Raw genomic sequence first — 16,808 nt, 5'->3', positions numbered from 1 at the left:
AGATTCGCACCTTGGCCACGCAAGGCAGCCCAGGTGCACAGCCAGCGGCCGGTGGCCGCCACTCCCTCCCTCGTGCAGAAGCTGCTCTCTGCCAGAGGCTCCAAGCCCTGCGTTCGAGGGGCGCCCGCCAATCCACGCACGCTCCGGGTAATGAGACTGAAAGGCTCGTCGTCGATTCGGTTTTATTCCGGGAGACCTAGCAGGCATTTGGTGACCCCTGCTCTGAGAAGCCTCCAGTCTGCTTTCTTCCAGCATAAATATGCCACCCCTAGGGCACTTTCCTAGGGCCACAGCTGCTTGCTTCTGAGCTCACACTGCAGGGCGTGGACTAGGCCCCCTGGGAAATGGCTGCGCAGCTCAGACGCAGAGGAAGGGCGACGCTTACAAAGCATTCACTATGGGCTGGACCCAGCAGGGCAGGGGGCACAGGCGCCCCTCGACGAGGCATTCCAGCACCTTTGCCGTCCAAATCTTAGCTAACCCAGCTCTGCTGGCTCTCTGGGCTCTGCCTATCCCTCCTCATCCTGCCACCTCAGAAGGTGCTGTGGTGACCCACGGGAGCCCTGGTGGGGCCTGGCTCGGCCCTCCTCCCAGCTGCCAAGGGACCTTCTAAAATGCAGTGCGAACGCCTGGCTGCATTTGCTGGTTCTGCTGCCCTCGGCACAGAGGACTCAGGTCTGCACCTTGTTTGATTGTAAAGTGTTCTGAGGCAGGAAACTGCCTAGAAGCAGAGACTTAGACACTGGAGGAAAGACCCACCAGGCCCTCCTGCACCCTAACCCTGACCCCACCTTTCCCCAAACAGTCTGAATCCTCTGTAAACCTACCCACTCCCTGTGGCTTCTGACATCCGAGTCTCTGTGCCTTGTGCTGCCTGCAAGGTGCTTTTTGCCATCTTCATCTGGCCACACAGCCTTCCAAATTCATCAAGGATCCCCACCCCATCTCCACCCTCCCCTCCAGCTCCTGTGCCTTCCCCTGCAGCGCATTTCCTAGCCGTTCCTGTGTCTTTGTCCCTCCCTGCCCACCCCCACCGGACACCATGAGCTGGCCTGGCACACGGTAGGCACTCGGTCAAGGCCAAACACATAACGCTAGTAAACACTCAGCACTCACTCTGGGCCAGGCAAGGTGCCCAGGCCTCTTCATATATTATCTCATTTAGTCCTCACTGACCACCTGGGTGGTCGGAATTCCTCAGAGATTCCTTATAGATGGGGGGGGAGAGGCAGGGCAGCTCATGTGGCAGGGCCAAGTGCTTCACTACTGGGCCCCACATCTAGCTATGGGCAAAGACAAGTAGGCGGGAGGATGGCCATACCCCAGACGTCATGAGTAAGGCCAGTGCAGCGCCCATTTGCAGGGTGGGAGGGGGTCAGTGGCTCCTAAGTGGGCTTTGAGGGGTGGGGGCTGGACACTGCTGGGCAGGCAGCCTGGGGGGCTCTCAGGACCACCCGCTGTCCTGATGGCCTTCCTAGGTGCCTGCCCACACGGGTGAGAACCAGCACGTGGGGCCCAGATGCTACCCAGTGCCTGCTCTCAGCTCCTGGGTGGCCCTGTCTGGGCTGCCCCTGCATTTGGGGCAGGAAACAACAGATCTTGTTTTATTTTGCTCTTAGAGGCACTGGTTGTGCCTACTTGGAAGTCAGTGGTTCCAGGAAGAGAATAAGGAAACGTTGGTAGACTTGTGAGGGAAGAAAGAGGGAAGACTAAACACAGCCCTGCCCTGGGGCTGGGTGGGCAGAGTCCAGGCTGGCTCCTGCTCCGGGCTCTGCCTGGGGGCCTGGGACTCCATCCAGCCCTTGCCCAGGGCTGCCTGAAGGCAGACGTGGGAGTGAAGCCCCACCAGGAGGTCGACATGCACCACAGCAAGCAGGAGGGCAGACTGCACGTTCTTCATCTGGGAACAGACTCGGGCTTTAGTTTCATGGCTACCAAAGGTGGTGGGAAGGTTCTAGGCCTCCTGCAAAGAGTGGCAGGCATCTCTCCTCCTCCTAGAGCAATAGGTCAAGGCCATAGGAAGGATTCATTCCCCCTAGGAACTGGGCTGTTCTGTAAACCCAGGCCCCTGTTTTTCCTGGGCGCTTCCTCTATGGAGAACCCAGGCAGATTCATGCCAGGCCAAAAGCTCACTCCCGGCCTATTGGGCTGGTTCTGCTCTCACATCCAGGGCCCAGTGTGGCTGACTTACTAGAACAGAAATCCTCAATCCTCTTACCCCCCAAACAGGTTTAGCTCGCTTTAAAGCAAGGTAAAGATTTAACTGGGCAAATCGTCTGGCCACCTGCAAGCACTGCCCAAGGACCTCCAGCCAAATCGTAAACACACTCTTTTTCTCCCAGTGCACCTGCTTCCTGGCTCTCCTCTCAGGGCCTGCCCAGCCAACGTGGACACCCCTCCCCCCAGGCCTGAGCAGTGAGGGACATTAGCTACTGAGTCATTCCTTAAGCCCTGTTTTCAGCAAGGGCCTTGTTTACCCCTAAGATGGTCAGCAACTGTCTAACGTTCCTCAGGGCTGTTCTGAGGAACCCTTGATTAACTTCTGCACTCCCTGGGGGAGTGCTCAGAGACTGGATTTCTTGCCTCAAATTCATGACTCAGGAAGGAAAACCCAGTTCCTAAATAAGCCCTAACCTTTGAAGCTAACTGATTTCACCGAGCTATGAATGAAAAAGAGCTTTAAATCCGTCATTCGAACGCCCAGTACCAGCCTCTTTCTGCTGAGGAGGGCAGCTAAGTCCGGCCCAGCCTGAGATACCTGTTGTCTAGAAACAGTTGGCCCTGCTTATCTGTGGGTTCAGAAACTGTGGGTTCGACCAACCTTGGCTTGAAAATATTTCAGAAAAATTGCATCAGTACTGAACATGTACACTTCTTTTCTTGTCATTCATTATTCCCTAAACAATATGGTGTAACGGCTATTTACAAAGCGCTTACACTGTATCACGTATTATAAGTAATCCAGAGATGATTTAAAGTATATGAGAAGATATGCATAGGTTGTATGCAAATACTACACCATTTTATATAAGGGACTTGAGCATCGTGGACTTTGGTATCTGCTGGAGGTCCCAGAATGAATCCCCCATGGATACCAAGGGACATTGTATCTCTCTGAAGGATGAGGTGGTTTGGGGACCGCCTGTGAACAAAAGCCACCTGTATCTAAAAGAGATGCTTCCTATCAAACATGATGATGATGTAAACATATTTATTTAGTCACATGAAAAGAAAACGGTCATGATATGTTGTTCAATGAAAGATTCAGGGTTTGGAATAGTATGTATAGACTAGTGCCATTTCTGTATAACAAACATACATGTAATTATTTACACGTATCTATTTGCAGAGCAAATGATAACGTAATGTTTTTGCATATACCAAATGTTGACAATGGTGGTCACCAGGACACTGGATTTTGTGTGATTTTTTTTTAAATTTGTATTTTATATTTTTTCTAAATTAAGCAAATACTGTAAAAAAAAAATCAAGGTAACTTTAAAAATGTTTCTTTGTACTAAGGACCATTCTAGTAACAAAATAAATATATAATGTATGTAAGTATGATGTATAGTGCATAATGAAATGAAAATAACCAAGGTTCTGCTGCTCCAGAAACTGCATTTACATTTACGCTCTCCTCTCCCGTGGCTTTGGCGTTACCAGTTCTCAGGGAGTTGAGGCCAGGGGAGGAGGAGGATTCTGTAGCAGCTGCTGACACAGCGGGGGTGGAGGTGGCCCCAGCAGCAGCTGCCACCCTCTGTCCAAGGTGAGTTTTACAAGCTTCCTGCTTGGGCAAAGGTTGTCCTGACCTGTGGTTCCCACCCCTTCAATAAATCCCCACAGCAGCGTTATCGTCAGACTTTTCCTATGAGCAAAGAGCTTAAAGGGTAAGGCAGAGTGAGGCCAGACAGGACCCCCTTCCCGCCTCCCGAGCTCTTACCTTGCAGTCCATGCTCAGCATGTGCTGGGCAATGGCCTTGGGGTCGCTGTTGGTGAACAGTTCTTTTGCACGTTTCAGCATTGCTGTTTCCAGGGGCTTGTTCTCAGCAGGAAGGAGCTTTGACTCAAAGTCGTTGGGCCTGAACGAAGACACAGTCTCCAGGAGGGGCTTCACGAACTTGCCCTCGTCCTCCTTGTCCGTCTGTGCTGCTGGAGGTTCCCATGGTCTCGCCTCGTCATTGCCATCAAGGATGGAGTAGTTGATGCCGGAGTTCCGGGGGCCTGGTGCCCCGTTCTGCTTGGCCGTCAGCAGTTGGGGATGGCCGCCCCGGGCACACGAGGGCAGCCTTGCTCCCCGGTCACAGCCCGCGGCAAAGGCTGGGTTCAGTTCACAGTAGTTGGCCTCCGCGTTGAGCCAGGCGGGCGGAGACGAGGGAGCTTTGAGGAAGGGCACCTTGCAGGGCTTCGGGGGGGGCTTCGGGCAGAGCTGGCTGTCCGATCCCCTCAGCGCCTCCCCCGCCCTGGCATCCGAGGAGACCCTCCGAACCACCGCCGGGCTCAGAGTGGGCTCGCTGCCCGTCCTGAACACGGGCGAGCTGGGGCAGGGGCTCGTGTCCACGGCCGGGGACTGAGAGGGCAGCTTAGAGCCTGTGGGGAATAAGAGAAGGTCAGAGAAAGCACAGCTGTGTGGAGAACACAAAACAAACAAAACTAGAGTGACGGCTCCCGGCCCTCCATTCATGCCCTTGGGTTTCAATTTTCATTCCCAAAAGAAAACTCAGTGTGACTGCCCCACATCCAGTGTCAGCAGCCCAGAGCACTGTGCGGGCGAGGCCGGCCACCCCACGCTTCCGCGGGCAATTCTCAATCCCAGGGATTGCCGGCAGCTCGGAGGGCGGTCAGTAAAGCAACCTTGCCCTAAGAAACAGAAGTCACCAGCCACATAGCATAAAGGGCCCTGAGTCACTCTCAAAGCCAGGGTGGATCCCAGCCAGCTTTAAAGGAAGAGCTAGGGACACAGGAAGGGACAAAAGGACATTGCGATAACCCACATAGAAGCAGTTTACAAAGGGGTTTTAGTAAAATCACTTAGTGGTCCCAAGAAAGGTTATGAAAATAATGAAAAACAATCCCATGTCCTACTAATGTGATTGCGTACTAGGTTTCCCCACACCCCGGGCCTTGTCACTCTTCTGGCCTTGGAAGGAGAATGGGGAAGATCCACCAAAAGCTCCGGATTGACCCCCTGCCCCCACTGCCGCCAGCCTCTGCCCAGGAAGGGGACTAAGGGAGTGGGCTCATTTATCATGAAGGCCCCAATTATCGAATGGGCTTAAAATCAGAAAACCTGGCTTCAAATGCTAGGTGACTCTGGACAAGTTACTTTAACCTCTCTGTGCCTCAGCTTCCTCAGCTGCGAAATGGGGATAATCACGCCCACCTTGAAAGCTTGTTATGAGGCCTAACAGCCAGCATCCATAAAGCCTTTGGCTCAGTGCTTTGCAACTGGCTCTCGTCCTGGAAACCACTTCCCCTCTAGGCTGCAGGCACGGAGCCTCGTGTCAGCTTCAAGTTAGACAGATGACTAGACTGAGCAGGGCAACCGCCTGAAGGAAATCGGAATCACGAGCCACCCTCCTCCCTGAAGATATCCAGGGACGTACCAATCGGCAGGTAACTTTCCGACTGGTGGGCTTTGAGGGATAAGGCTCGTCGGTCCTGCATGTGATCCAGGCAGGCTGGCTGGCTCCCGCTCTTCTCTTTATTTCTGAAGCAAAAGACAAATGGGACAGAAATGTCATTAAATTACAAAACCTTGAGACAACATCATGGAAAGAAGAAAGAAAGGAAAGAAAGGAAATTGCTCAGAATGAGAGTGCTCCAGCATACCCTAGCAGTAAAGGAACGTCCGCTGGAGGAGGACATGACTGATGGCCATTAGTCCACACTGTGCCGTGTGCGCCAGCCCCGTGCCCCGTGTAGCTAAGTCCTAGGGTGCCTCCTCCGAGCCTTCCCATCCTGTTTAACAGAGCAGGGTAAAAGTTTTACTGCACTCTTGGGAAAATCTGAGGAACTGGAATGTGTACTTTTAACAGAGCCTAAAATTACTTACAGACCCAGGGGAATGACTTGTTTAACTAACATGCATTTTCCACATGCTTCTCAGTGTCACGGTTAGGAAGGAAGCTGTGGGGCAGCTTCTATTTCAGTGCAAATCTCAGCATCTTCCAAATAATCGGCAGGACAGCCTGGGGAGGCTGTCATCCCCATCCTCCTGGCAGCGCAGGGGGTCCTCACAGACAGCCCCCTGCTGCTGAGCTTGCAAAAGGCACCGGCCGGTCACCAAGTGGCAACTGGGAGCCACACAGGGAAGAGGCACAATGTAACCTTCAACACACTCGCCGTTCCTCCTCCTGTTCCTTTCCAGTGCAAACTGCGAATGTCTCCAATCAGCAAAGAGCAGCAGAAACTTGTGCTAGAGGAGAAGGCACTGCACCAGCCAAGCTGTAATGAACTTTAATTGGCCCTCCCACAAGCATAAAACATTCTTATGTTACAGAAATCGCAAAGTTCTTTCCTACCTTTGCAAGCACCAAAGAAAAAACAGATTAAAAAAAACCCAAACTCCCAGCAACAGGGAAATTCCAGCAACCCCTCAGAGATAAGGCAAGACAGAGGGCAAATTCCAAAAGGAAATGGCTTCCAAGAAGTGGTATTTAAGCAGTGACCACAGCAATCGATCGATCGGTCAGACTCCAGGAGCCCAGAGCAGCAGGGCCTGGAGCAACCTGGCTGGGAGCACACCTTTGCCCAGGGCCGGCCGCCAGCCCGCCAACCAGCCGGCCCCACGTCAGCGTGGGTGGAGCCGGGCCAGGACTGACGTCCCTGAGCCACTCAAGGGCAGCGGGGCAGGGCGGTGGGCCATGGGGTCACCTTTCCTGTTTGGTCCCCTCCCCCCACTTAGACATTTCTGTGCCTGCTGCCTGTGTGAAGCAGTGACTAGTCTTAGGAGGTTCTGCATTCCAAAGGGGAGACAGAAAAGTGGCTCTGTTCTGTCTGCCCTTGTTGACTTAGAGACTTTCTTAGTCCTTTTTTTCATTTCGTATCTTAAAAAAAGATTAGTTCCTAACCCAGGATCACTGAGGGCAAACCAGGAGGCCTTCCTCCCAGCGCCAGACCGAGCAGCGGCTCTGCAGGGCTGCCAGATATGCTCGCTCCGTTCAGGACATCAGCTCCTGGCTTCGACCCTTCAGAAGCCAACCCCACCGCCAAGGAAACAGAGCAAAGGTACCCTTTTGATGTTTTAAGGGATCTTATGTCCAATGTTATTACTATGGAAATGAGGATTGCCGATTGCCCTGCGTCTCACGTTCTCCCCCCTCCAATGACAACTGTGACTCTAAGCACCTACCTAGCACCGACTAGGTGCTTGCACCATCCTGAGCACTTTGCACATAATCAATCATTTAACTCTCATAAGCCCCATCTTCCAGATGAAGAAACTGAGGCCTGGAAAGGTTAAACTGCTTGCCCGTGGTTGCGCAGTTGGCCGCCCCAGCCGCGGGGTCCACACCCAGATGCCGGAGCCTCCAGGTACCACACGGCTCCATCTGCGTCACTCGCAGAGTCCTGTATTTTGCTTCTGAATTTTTGCAGTATAGAAATTACAGTTTATGACATTTCCTCATGGTCCAGAAAGAAAACCAATGAGTGGATAAAACACATTGGTTTATGTGTATAAGCCCAGAAGCTGCGGAGCCGGCGAGGGGCTGGGGCTGGTCTATGCCCCACGCGCCTGCCTCCTCCCTGCTGTCCCCACCTGACAGTAGGTAACACGCACACGGACTCTGAGCTCCATGAAAGGCAGGTCCTATACAGCACAGGAACCACCCCTGACATTTGACAGCAAGGGTCCTCGGCTCAGCGATGTTTTGAAGCCCTGATTTTCCAAGTAGTTCTCTGAATTCTTCTCCCCCGCCCCATTCCCTGAGGTTCAGGCTACAGCCTCCACGCTCTCTGCGCCTGCTATCTTAGAAACTCACCTGTTTTCACTGAGTCAACTACCCTTGCCCTGTGGACCACACTCTAATCTAAGACTTCAGCCCAGCCCTCCTGGGCCCCAAACCGCTGCTGAATGCCAGCACTCCACAAGCCCTCAGTCACGTCTCAGTGGAACGACTGGCTTTTCCTCCAAAGTCCCCGTCCTGGTCACTCCTGGGTCTCAGACTTGCCCACACACACAGAGGAGTCCCTGCGTCCCGCCTCTCTGGACTCTGGCTCTGCCCCACTCTCGCCTCCTGGTCTCTCTTCTCCCTCCCTGCTCACCCCCCTCCCCCGTGCTCATCACGGTCCAGTTCTGTGCTTAGGACACCATGCTCACTACTCTCTGCAGCTCCCCCAGAGCCCTTAGCCTGGCTTTAGGGCCTCCCTGTGGTCCGGCTAGGGCTACCTCCAGAAGCCTCCGTGGCCGGCTGCTTGCACAGAGCCTCTGCTCCAGCCCAACCTACTCACGCCAGCTCTTCTGCCCTTTTGTCTCCACGCTTCTGCCCACACTGTGCCTCCCACCTGGAACACCCTCCCCTTGGCAGCATCGACCCAAATTTCCCCTGGCCTTCAGACCAGCCCGAACCCCAGCCCCGCAGCCCTCTCCTGTCAGCCCGGCCTGTCCCCTGCTCAGCGCTGCACCACTTGTTCCTGGCACAACCCAGTTGGGATCTAACTGTGCACAGCCTTGTGACAGTCGCTCCACTAACGGTAGGCATCGCTGCAAACATCTTTTATTTCTCTGTCCCAGGGTGAACTCCTCACCTGCCTCGCTAAGCTTGGGCACCCCTAAGCACCTCTCGTGGTCCTGACGCCATCTGCGGAGCCCCCGACCCACCTGAGGAGGTTTCCCCTGGGCAAGTTCTGCTCGCGGGCCTGGGCACTGCCCATGGTGAAGCTCAGCCTCTTGGTCACATCTGGCCTTCCCTCGGCGAGGCTGCCCTCCCGGGCCCGGCCCGGGGAGGTGCCATAACGCTCCTCCAGGCACCGCAGGGGCACCGTCCTGTTGATGGGCTGGAAGATGATGGCGCCGCTCTGCTGGGAGATGGGCCGGCGGTTGCCCACGTAGCAGCGCACCAGGCCGGGGATGGAGTCGAAGCTCTCCATCTCGAACTGGTACTGCACGCGGCTGTAGGCCTCGCTGAGCCGCAGGACCGTCCGGTGGATCTTGAAGTGCTGAGCGAGGTTCTTCCACTGACAGGTCAGGACAAAGTTCCCAGGGCTGGACAGCGAGTCTCGAACCAGAAAGTCGCCATCTCGCTGCACGAGGTTTTCGGACACCTTTGGGACAAAATGGTGAGTGAGGAATAGGAAAGCGAACTCGCATTCCTTTTGAAGGCTTATTGCTGCCAACAGATGACAGTGCGATTACGGCTCTTGTTCAGTCGGCTCTTTAGTTTTTCAAAGGTCAACTGCGTAGCAGATCCAATCGTTCATTCGAGAACTACTCGCTGACCCCCTACGACGTGCCGGGCGCCACTGCAGGCACTGGGGCTGCAGCGGTGACCGAAGCAGGCCAGAGCCCACCTCGTGGAGCTCCCGTTTTGAGTGGAAAGCTTCTATTTTAGTGAAGACAAATAAACAACAGCTATGGTGTGTCTGATACTGTAAAGTTAAGGAAAAACTAAATCAGGAAGGGAGATCGTGTTTGGGAGGGGAGGAGGGCTGTCCTTTAAAACAGCACGGTCAGGGACGTGTCTGGAGAAGATGGTTTACATAGACTGGCAGGACGTAAAGCGACAGAAAATAAGAGATGAGGAAATGTGTGCCTGGAGGGTCTGAGTTTCCTCCCCAACCAGTGGAGTGAGGAGAAGGAAGGTGTTTGTTGGTAGGATGCCAGAAGTCACCCTCAGAGCCCTCTCCTAAGATGCCCCTCTCCAGGCCCAGCCAGTGGGAAGGAGGCGCCCCATGCAGGACTGTGGAACCAGAGACGTGTGTGGATTCTGGACACACCAATTCCCAGATAGAAGGACTAGAACAAAGTCAGGCTGGAGTCCCTCATCCCACAGTTATTATATTTGCAACGCACTTGTACAGTGCCCGGAATGCAGCAGATGCTCAAAAACAGTTAACTGTGATGATGGTGATGCTAATAGTAACAGGAGAATTTAGGCCAGGTCTGGTGGCTCACGCCTATAATCTTAGCACTTTGGGAGGACTGCTTGAGGCCAGGAGTTGAAGACCAGCCTGAGCAAGAGTGAGACCCTGTCTCTACAAAAAATAGAAAAATTAGCTGGGTGTGGTGGTGCACACCTGTAGTCTCAGCTAGTCGGGAGGCTGAAGCAAGAGGATCACTTGAGCCCAGGAGTGTGAGGTTGCTGTGAGCTGCTATGACACCACTGCACTTTAGCTGGGGCAACAGAGTGAGACTCTGTCTCAAAAAACAAACAAACAGAAACCCTAAACTCCCCCCAAAGAAAAAGAAAAAAGAAAGCAGAATTTACACTGTGGCGTAACCTAGTGGTTCCTGGGGCCGGCCTGGGTTTGCATCATGGCTCAGACGTCTGACTTTGCACAACATACAAAATCTCTTTGCAGCTCAGTTACATCATCTGTAAAACGGGGATAATATTACCTACAGAGTGGCCATAAAGATTTAAGGGGGTAAAATGTGAGCTATAACTATCATTATTATGGTTACAGTGTTCAGTTATCCAGTCTGGAGTGAGTTATTGCTGCAAATTTATACTCAGGGCAAGTAGTAAACAAATTTTATGATCACAGTAAGGAGAAAGTTGGCAGTGACAGTCATCAGTTTTATAACCTCTGATAGTTTTTTCTGGGACCTTCCAATATTTGATCAATAGTATACTTCTGTTAGCTTAAATTAGAAGGCTACCGTAGTTACTTTAAAATTGTATCTTTGCTTTAAAAATATGTTTTCACACAGAAATTCCATTTCTTGGAATTGAGCCTGTGAAAATAATTATAGGCATGAACATAATAGTTACCTTAAAGGATGCTGGTCAGAGTGTTAGAACCCCCCCAAATTCCAATAAATTGTGGTGCGTGTATACCATGGGCATACATACAATGCAGGCTGGCACAGAAGAATACCTTATAGCAGGTGAAAACTCCCAGGACATATTAAATGAAGAGAGTGGGCTACAGAAAAAGTACATGCAGTATGAGCCGCACTCGATTTAGAAAAGACTGGGAGGAAACACGCATAGCAATGTGTTCACGGTGGTTATCTCCAGGAGGCAGGATTACGGATGAGAGTTTAATTTTCTTCTTTTTGCTCTCTATATTTTCTACAATCAATTTTAAACTTAAAAAAAAGTCAGAATAAGAATTATTTCTTTGATCACACGGAGAAATCTGCTACACTAAAAAAAAATAATAATGATAATTCACAACGCCCTTCCCCTCACCTCCTGCCCACACACTTCCTGTCATGTTGTCCTTGGTTAATGATTGGCCAGATCAGGTTTATGATAAAAACCCAAGGGAAATTCTTTACTTCAATTCTGTAGATTTATTCTATTTTTCAATTTTATAATATTAAGTAAAAAAAACATTATTCCTGGCAATCACCCAAAGTATATACCAGGCCACCAGTCTGTGGTCGTCTCTTCCCCATCTCTGGGTCACAGGACGCAGTGGGGAAAGGACGGATGGAATGAATAACTGCGGGCCCACAAGGGCAGAGGCAGCCTTTTTGGTCTGGGCCACCTGCCCCTGTGATGCCCTGTCTTCTCCTGAAGTTAAGCCACTGCCTTAAAAGGGACGCCAGTTCCAAAGGTATGAGGCTGCAGGCAGCTGGCCAGGAGTTCAATTACCTGAACCGCAGCCCGACTTCAGGTCACTGCTGCCTCCTGCCGACTGTGGGACACCGGCTTTCCCTCCTCCCACTCGCTGGGCACGCGGAAGCACGCTCTGAGTTCCTGACCTTAGTTCTTCCGAAGGCCTCCTTAGAGACAGGTCTACGTTAAGTCACTTTATGGTATTTGTTTTTGGCTAAACAGGGGCTCGGAGTGGGACCCCGCAGGGTCATCAGTCTGGACACTGCCTGGGAGCAGCCAGGTGTGTGCTGGAGGGGACGAGACCAGGTACCTGTCGGGGGATGCGGCCATGGTACCAGGCGTGGCTGCGCAGGTCCTCGCTGCTCAGCAGCAGCTCCTCCTCCAGCTCCTTCTTCAGCCTCTCAGGGGTCCTGTCCATGACGTGCCTCTCCTTGGAGAACTGCAACACAGGGTGGACAGTGAGCTCACCCTGCGGGCCCGGCCAGGTAGGCCAGCTGGAGACACCGCCCGCCTTGCTGCTTTGCTGTGATCGAACCAGTGTATGCCAAAAGCTGTGCTCAGGTGGGGGAGCCTGGATAATGATTACAATTAGCTGTGACCTTTCATTTCTCTGGCTACAAGTACATAATAAAATGTTCACCTGCACATGGGGACCGCGATAGGAGAGTCTACTCAAGAAACAGTCACCTGGGCAGGAGGGGCCGGGGAGAGATGTGCGAGACAGTGAGACCTGCAGGGAAGGCTGTTCTCTTCCCGGGGGAGAGTCCCCATTCTGCTTCGTAACTGCTCTAGCACAGAGCGGGGAAGGGCAGCAGTTCCTGCCTGGCCTTAGATCCTGGGCCTCTGGGGCAGGGAGGCCCTGGGTACAGTTCTTGGGCTGGTAGCAGTGCTCCTGAATTCTCTGCTGCTAGCAAACTCAAATTCAGGAATTGAGATAGTCTTTAGAAAGCTTTAGAGCAATTAGGGCAATTTTATGTCTCTTGAATCTAAAATTATAAGTCTGAGTTAGCATTTTCCATGTCTTCCTCATTTCATTTTTATGACAGATTATTGGAAATTGAAACTTAACAACAACAACAAAAAACCCCAACTGGTCCTTCTCCCAAGACAGTTTGAGAATCACTGTCTAGAGCACACACAGTGGCCACGGCAGGGGATTCTGGGGGGGCACAACCCATGCCCACTCACGACACACGAACTGAGCCTGGACACCTGCCCAGTTCCCAGCACACGCCAGGCTCAGGGACCACTCGCTGAAGGTCACATGAGCAGGAAAAAGCTGTGTTCTTGTGGTTTTCCCAAGTTCCACAGCTTGCCCTCCAAATGCCCACAGGAGCCACAAAATTATTCCTTATCGGACTGCTCTGCACCTCAGCGAGGAAAGAGCCCCACATCCTTCACCAAAGAAAACAAAAACAGACTTGGGATTTTAGGGCGGGATTCTTACCCTCTAGTGTCCCTGCACATTGGCCCATGAGGGGCCCTGGCTGAAGAATGACTCTGGAGCCAATCTCTAGGTGGGGCTCCAGCTTACTGTTTACTTGTCCCCCCTCCTCTTCCCATCCCTCTTCTTCTTGCTGGGCAGGTGCTCACGAGTGTTTGAAGAACAGAATTTGCATCAAAGAGACGCTGGTGCTGGCTGTCATGACATCCTGGGGCTTTAGACACTGCCTGCTCCCACCATTACTTGCGTACAGCCACACCTGAATGTGGGCTGTCGACCCAGCCACATTCGTCGTTCCTGTCTTGTCTGTTTGACTCCCGCTAGACTGTAAGTTTCATGAGAACAGAAATCCATCTACCTGTTTCCCCACTGCCCGCAAGCAGTGCCTGAAAATATTAGTATCAAGCACTTAGTATTTACTAAGTGAACAAATACCCCAGGATGCGGAAGGTCGATGACTTTTCTTAGCTGTGGAGGTTCTCCCCTTCTCGCTCAAATCATTTGAAGCCCTGTTTCACTGGGCATGTGGCCACATGACTAAATTCTGGCCAGGCAGGGTATACTGCAGGTTGGTGAGACTTCTGAGGGGAGATGTGATGGCTGGAGCTTCGGTACCATCCCAGACCATGAGGAGGAGGCCACACCCAAGGAGGGGCAGGGCGGGAGGCCGGAACGATGCTGGGTCCCCGAGAACTGTGGGGCCAATGCACCAGCCCTGGATCGCTGGCCTCCAGGTCTTCTATGTGATCTTCTATCTTACTGAAGCCTGCGATTTGGGATGTTTCTGCCAGAGGCGGCCGAGCTAATCTTAGCTGATATTGTGGCCAGAGCCCCCGTGTAGCCGCCCTGGCAGGTGGTCTGTGTGCCCTGCCTCTACCCCTCGTGCTGCCCCCTGGGCCCACTTCTTGGTCTGAGCTTTGAAAACATAGAGGTCTTAAAACACACAGCAGGTCTTATGTAATTCTTAACTGAAAATGCATTTGAACTTATCCAAGAAGCCATTTCCATACTTACCTTTGCGTTTTCCTTCCTCCTGATGCCAGACCACACCTTCCCCTTCCCCACCCCTTGCTCGGCACGGCTTGTGATAGGGAGGGTTATTTTTTTTTTAGCGTTTTATGCATCAATCTTTCATTTCAGGTTTGGAGATAATACTGTTTTATATTTGTTACTGAAAATATGAAATCAACTATCTTGTTACTTCTGTCCTAACTCCTTAGATAAAACGGGAAAATCCTGAATTATTGCGCTTTTGCCGTGCAGACTCTGGCGAGGGGCTGCTAGAGGAGTCAGGGTACTAGCTGCAGGGTGGCACCCAGGGAGGGGAGGAAAGGAGATGATGAAGAGCGAGGCTCCCAGATAATCCGGGGTTGGAAGCCCAGACTTTAGAGAACGTGCCCTTAAGCTTTGCATAATTTGTGAAGAGCCTGGAGGTTACACAACTGCCTAGACTTGTATTTTAAAAAGGAAGGAGGGAAAGAGAGGGAGGGAGAGAGAGTGGAAGGGAGGGAAGAAGATCCGGTGAAAAAGCGACGGCCAAGGGCTTTCCACTTCCAGCCAGTGAGGGCTGGTCTTGGCGCAGCCCGGGGAGCGAGGCCTGAGGTGTGGGCAACGTCTCCCGACAATAAAGACAGCAATTCAAGAGCGTCACACACAGTCACCTCACGACCAACTCGGTAGTGGTTATTTGGGGTGTGGGTGCCTCCTAGTACTTTCACATACTGTTTTAATCACATATATTAACACAACTTTTATTTTTCCCAACTGCCTGTACTTTATGAGACCTTGATCTTGCCAACTATGATTTTGCCTCTGTAGATAAGTATTTCGATGAGCTGTAAACCTCATGGTTGGTGAGAGGTGACCATATAAGAAACTGGCAAAACGTATCCATTTGTATCTTTGAGAGCACTGTGATTGATATTTGTGCTTCTTTAGGATCAGAAATGAGATTCCTGCTTCACCCAACTGGCCACACATGTCTATGACATTTGGCAGAATTCTGTCGGCTTCCCCCGAACAACCTAAATTTTGGTGACAGTGCCCCCTTCTGCTTCTCGGCTGCCATGTGGGAAGAATTTGGTTTTCTTTTTTGAGACAGGGTCTCACTCTGTTGCCCAGGCTGGAGTGCAGTGCCATGAGTGTAGCTAACTGCAGCCTCGAACTCCTGGGATCAAGTGATACTACCACCTCAGCCTCCTGAGTAGCTGGGACTACAGGCACGCACCACCATGCCCAGATTAATTTTATTTTTTGTAAAGATGGGGTCTCACTATGTTGCCCAGGCTGATTTCGAACTCCTGGCTTCAAGCAATCCTCCCACCTCAGCCTCCCAAACTGCTGGGAATAGAGGTGAGAGCCAACACACCTGGCTAGGAATTTCAATTCTCTCCTGAAATGCAACCATCTTGGTCATGGCCTAGGCTAGTTTTTAGGTCTTGGCTACAAAGAAAATTCTAGTAATTTAAGGTAATACAACAGTACCTCTGCCCTCAACAAACATGTCATCCCATTTGTGCGGCTATCAATGTCCTGTGGTCGATCTAAATTCTTTTTTTCTTTTTCGAGACAGAGTCTCACTCTGTCACCCTGGGTAGAGTGCAGTGGTGTCAGCCTTGCTCACAGCAACCTCAAACTCCTGGGCTCAAGTGATCCTCCTGCCTCAGCCTCCTGAGTAGCTGGGGCTACAGGCCCATGCCACCACACCCGGCTAATTTTTTTACTTTTTTGTAGAGGTGGGATCTCACTCCTCCTTAGGCTGGTCCTGAACTCCTGAGCTCAAGCGATCCTCCTGCCTCAGCCTCCCAGAGTGCTAGGATTACAGGCGTGAGCCACTGCACCTGGCCAATTGACCTAAATTCTAATCGATTTTACTAATGCCCTAAGAACCTCCTGCCCTTCTTCAGGCTGCCCTTCTGAGGGAAGAGTAGAAGAGATACACACTGCATTCACTCATATAACATTCATGTGCACTGTTGTTATTTGCATAGCCCAGAATTGTGCATGAGAAGAGACACAATAAGGTGCCAGGTCCCAGTGTTCCAACTGCTTCCAATCTTGGCAAAAGGAAGAGGAACAAGCTCGTTGGGATCCGTCCCACTCCTATGGCCTTTTCTCCTAGCTCTGTTTTCGAGCTCCCTCACGTTTGTTTCTGTAGCCGTCTTCTGAATTCAGTGTGTCTCAGAGACTGGCTGGACCCAAGTCCCCCTCAATCCCTCCGTCCACATGGGGTGGCAGGCGCTGGGATGCCCAGAGCAAGTACCATAGCTGTGCCGTCTCAGAAAGTGGCCCTGTGGACTGTGTGTTCTTCAACTGCCAGGCAGAAGGAGACAGCAAGCAAACTCACGCATAATCAGGCTCTCACACAAATGCTATAAACATTAAGAATGATCACATTATATGGCAGTACAACTTTGTCTCCCAGATCAAATTCTCTATTTGCCCCTGGATTTGAACCTCATTCCTAGTAGGCGTGTCTAATTTCTTGTTTCCCCAGCTTATTGTCTTGAGGGGAAGGAGGTGACGTCCGGGGAAGTAGGAGAGACCGGGTCAGGTTTTCGCAGCCTCGGCACAGGCCCCTGCCATCCCGAGTGCCACCCCACATGGCAGCTGTGGGCTCAACCTCCGGAGGG

At 51.9% G+C, this 16,808-nt stretch overlaps 1 protein-coding gene across 2 annotated transcripts in view; it reads right to left on the bottom strand.

Moving 5' to 3' along the window:
• The window catches only part of BCAR3 (breast cancer anti-estrogen resistance 3), a 109,426-nt gene that overhangs the window by 13,641 nt on the left and 78,977 nt on the right, over positions 1–16,808 (bottom strand). For both annotated transcript variants that reach the window (XM_012661120.1, XM_012661121.1), the window contains 4 exons: positions 12,043–12,171; positions 8,825–9,267; positions 5,607–5,710; positions 3,944–4,590 (listed from right to left, as the gene is read on the bottom strand). In XM_012661120.1, the coding sequence (XP_012516574.1) occupies positions 3,944–4,590; positions 5,607–5,710; positions 8,825–9,267; positions 12,043–12,171 (1,323 nt within the window). The remainder of the gene's footprint in view (positions 1–3,943; positions 4,591–5,606; positions 5,711–8,824; positions 9,268–12,042; positions 12,172–16,808) is intronic.

Source organism: Propithecus coquereli, unplaced genomic scaffold (assembly GCF_000956105.1).
Source record: "Propithecus coquereli isolate 6110/MARCELLA unplaced genomic scaffold, Pcoq_1.0 Scaffold7, whole genome shotgun sequence".
Taxonomy (NCBI): Eukaryota; Metazoa; Chordata; class Mammalia; order Primates; family Indriidae; genus Propithecus; species Propithecus coquereli.
Note: the sequence above shows the minus strand (reverse complement) of the source record. Positions and strands in the feature narration are given on the sequence as shown.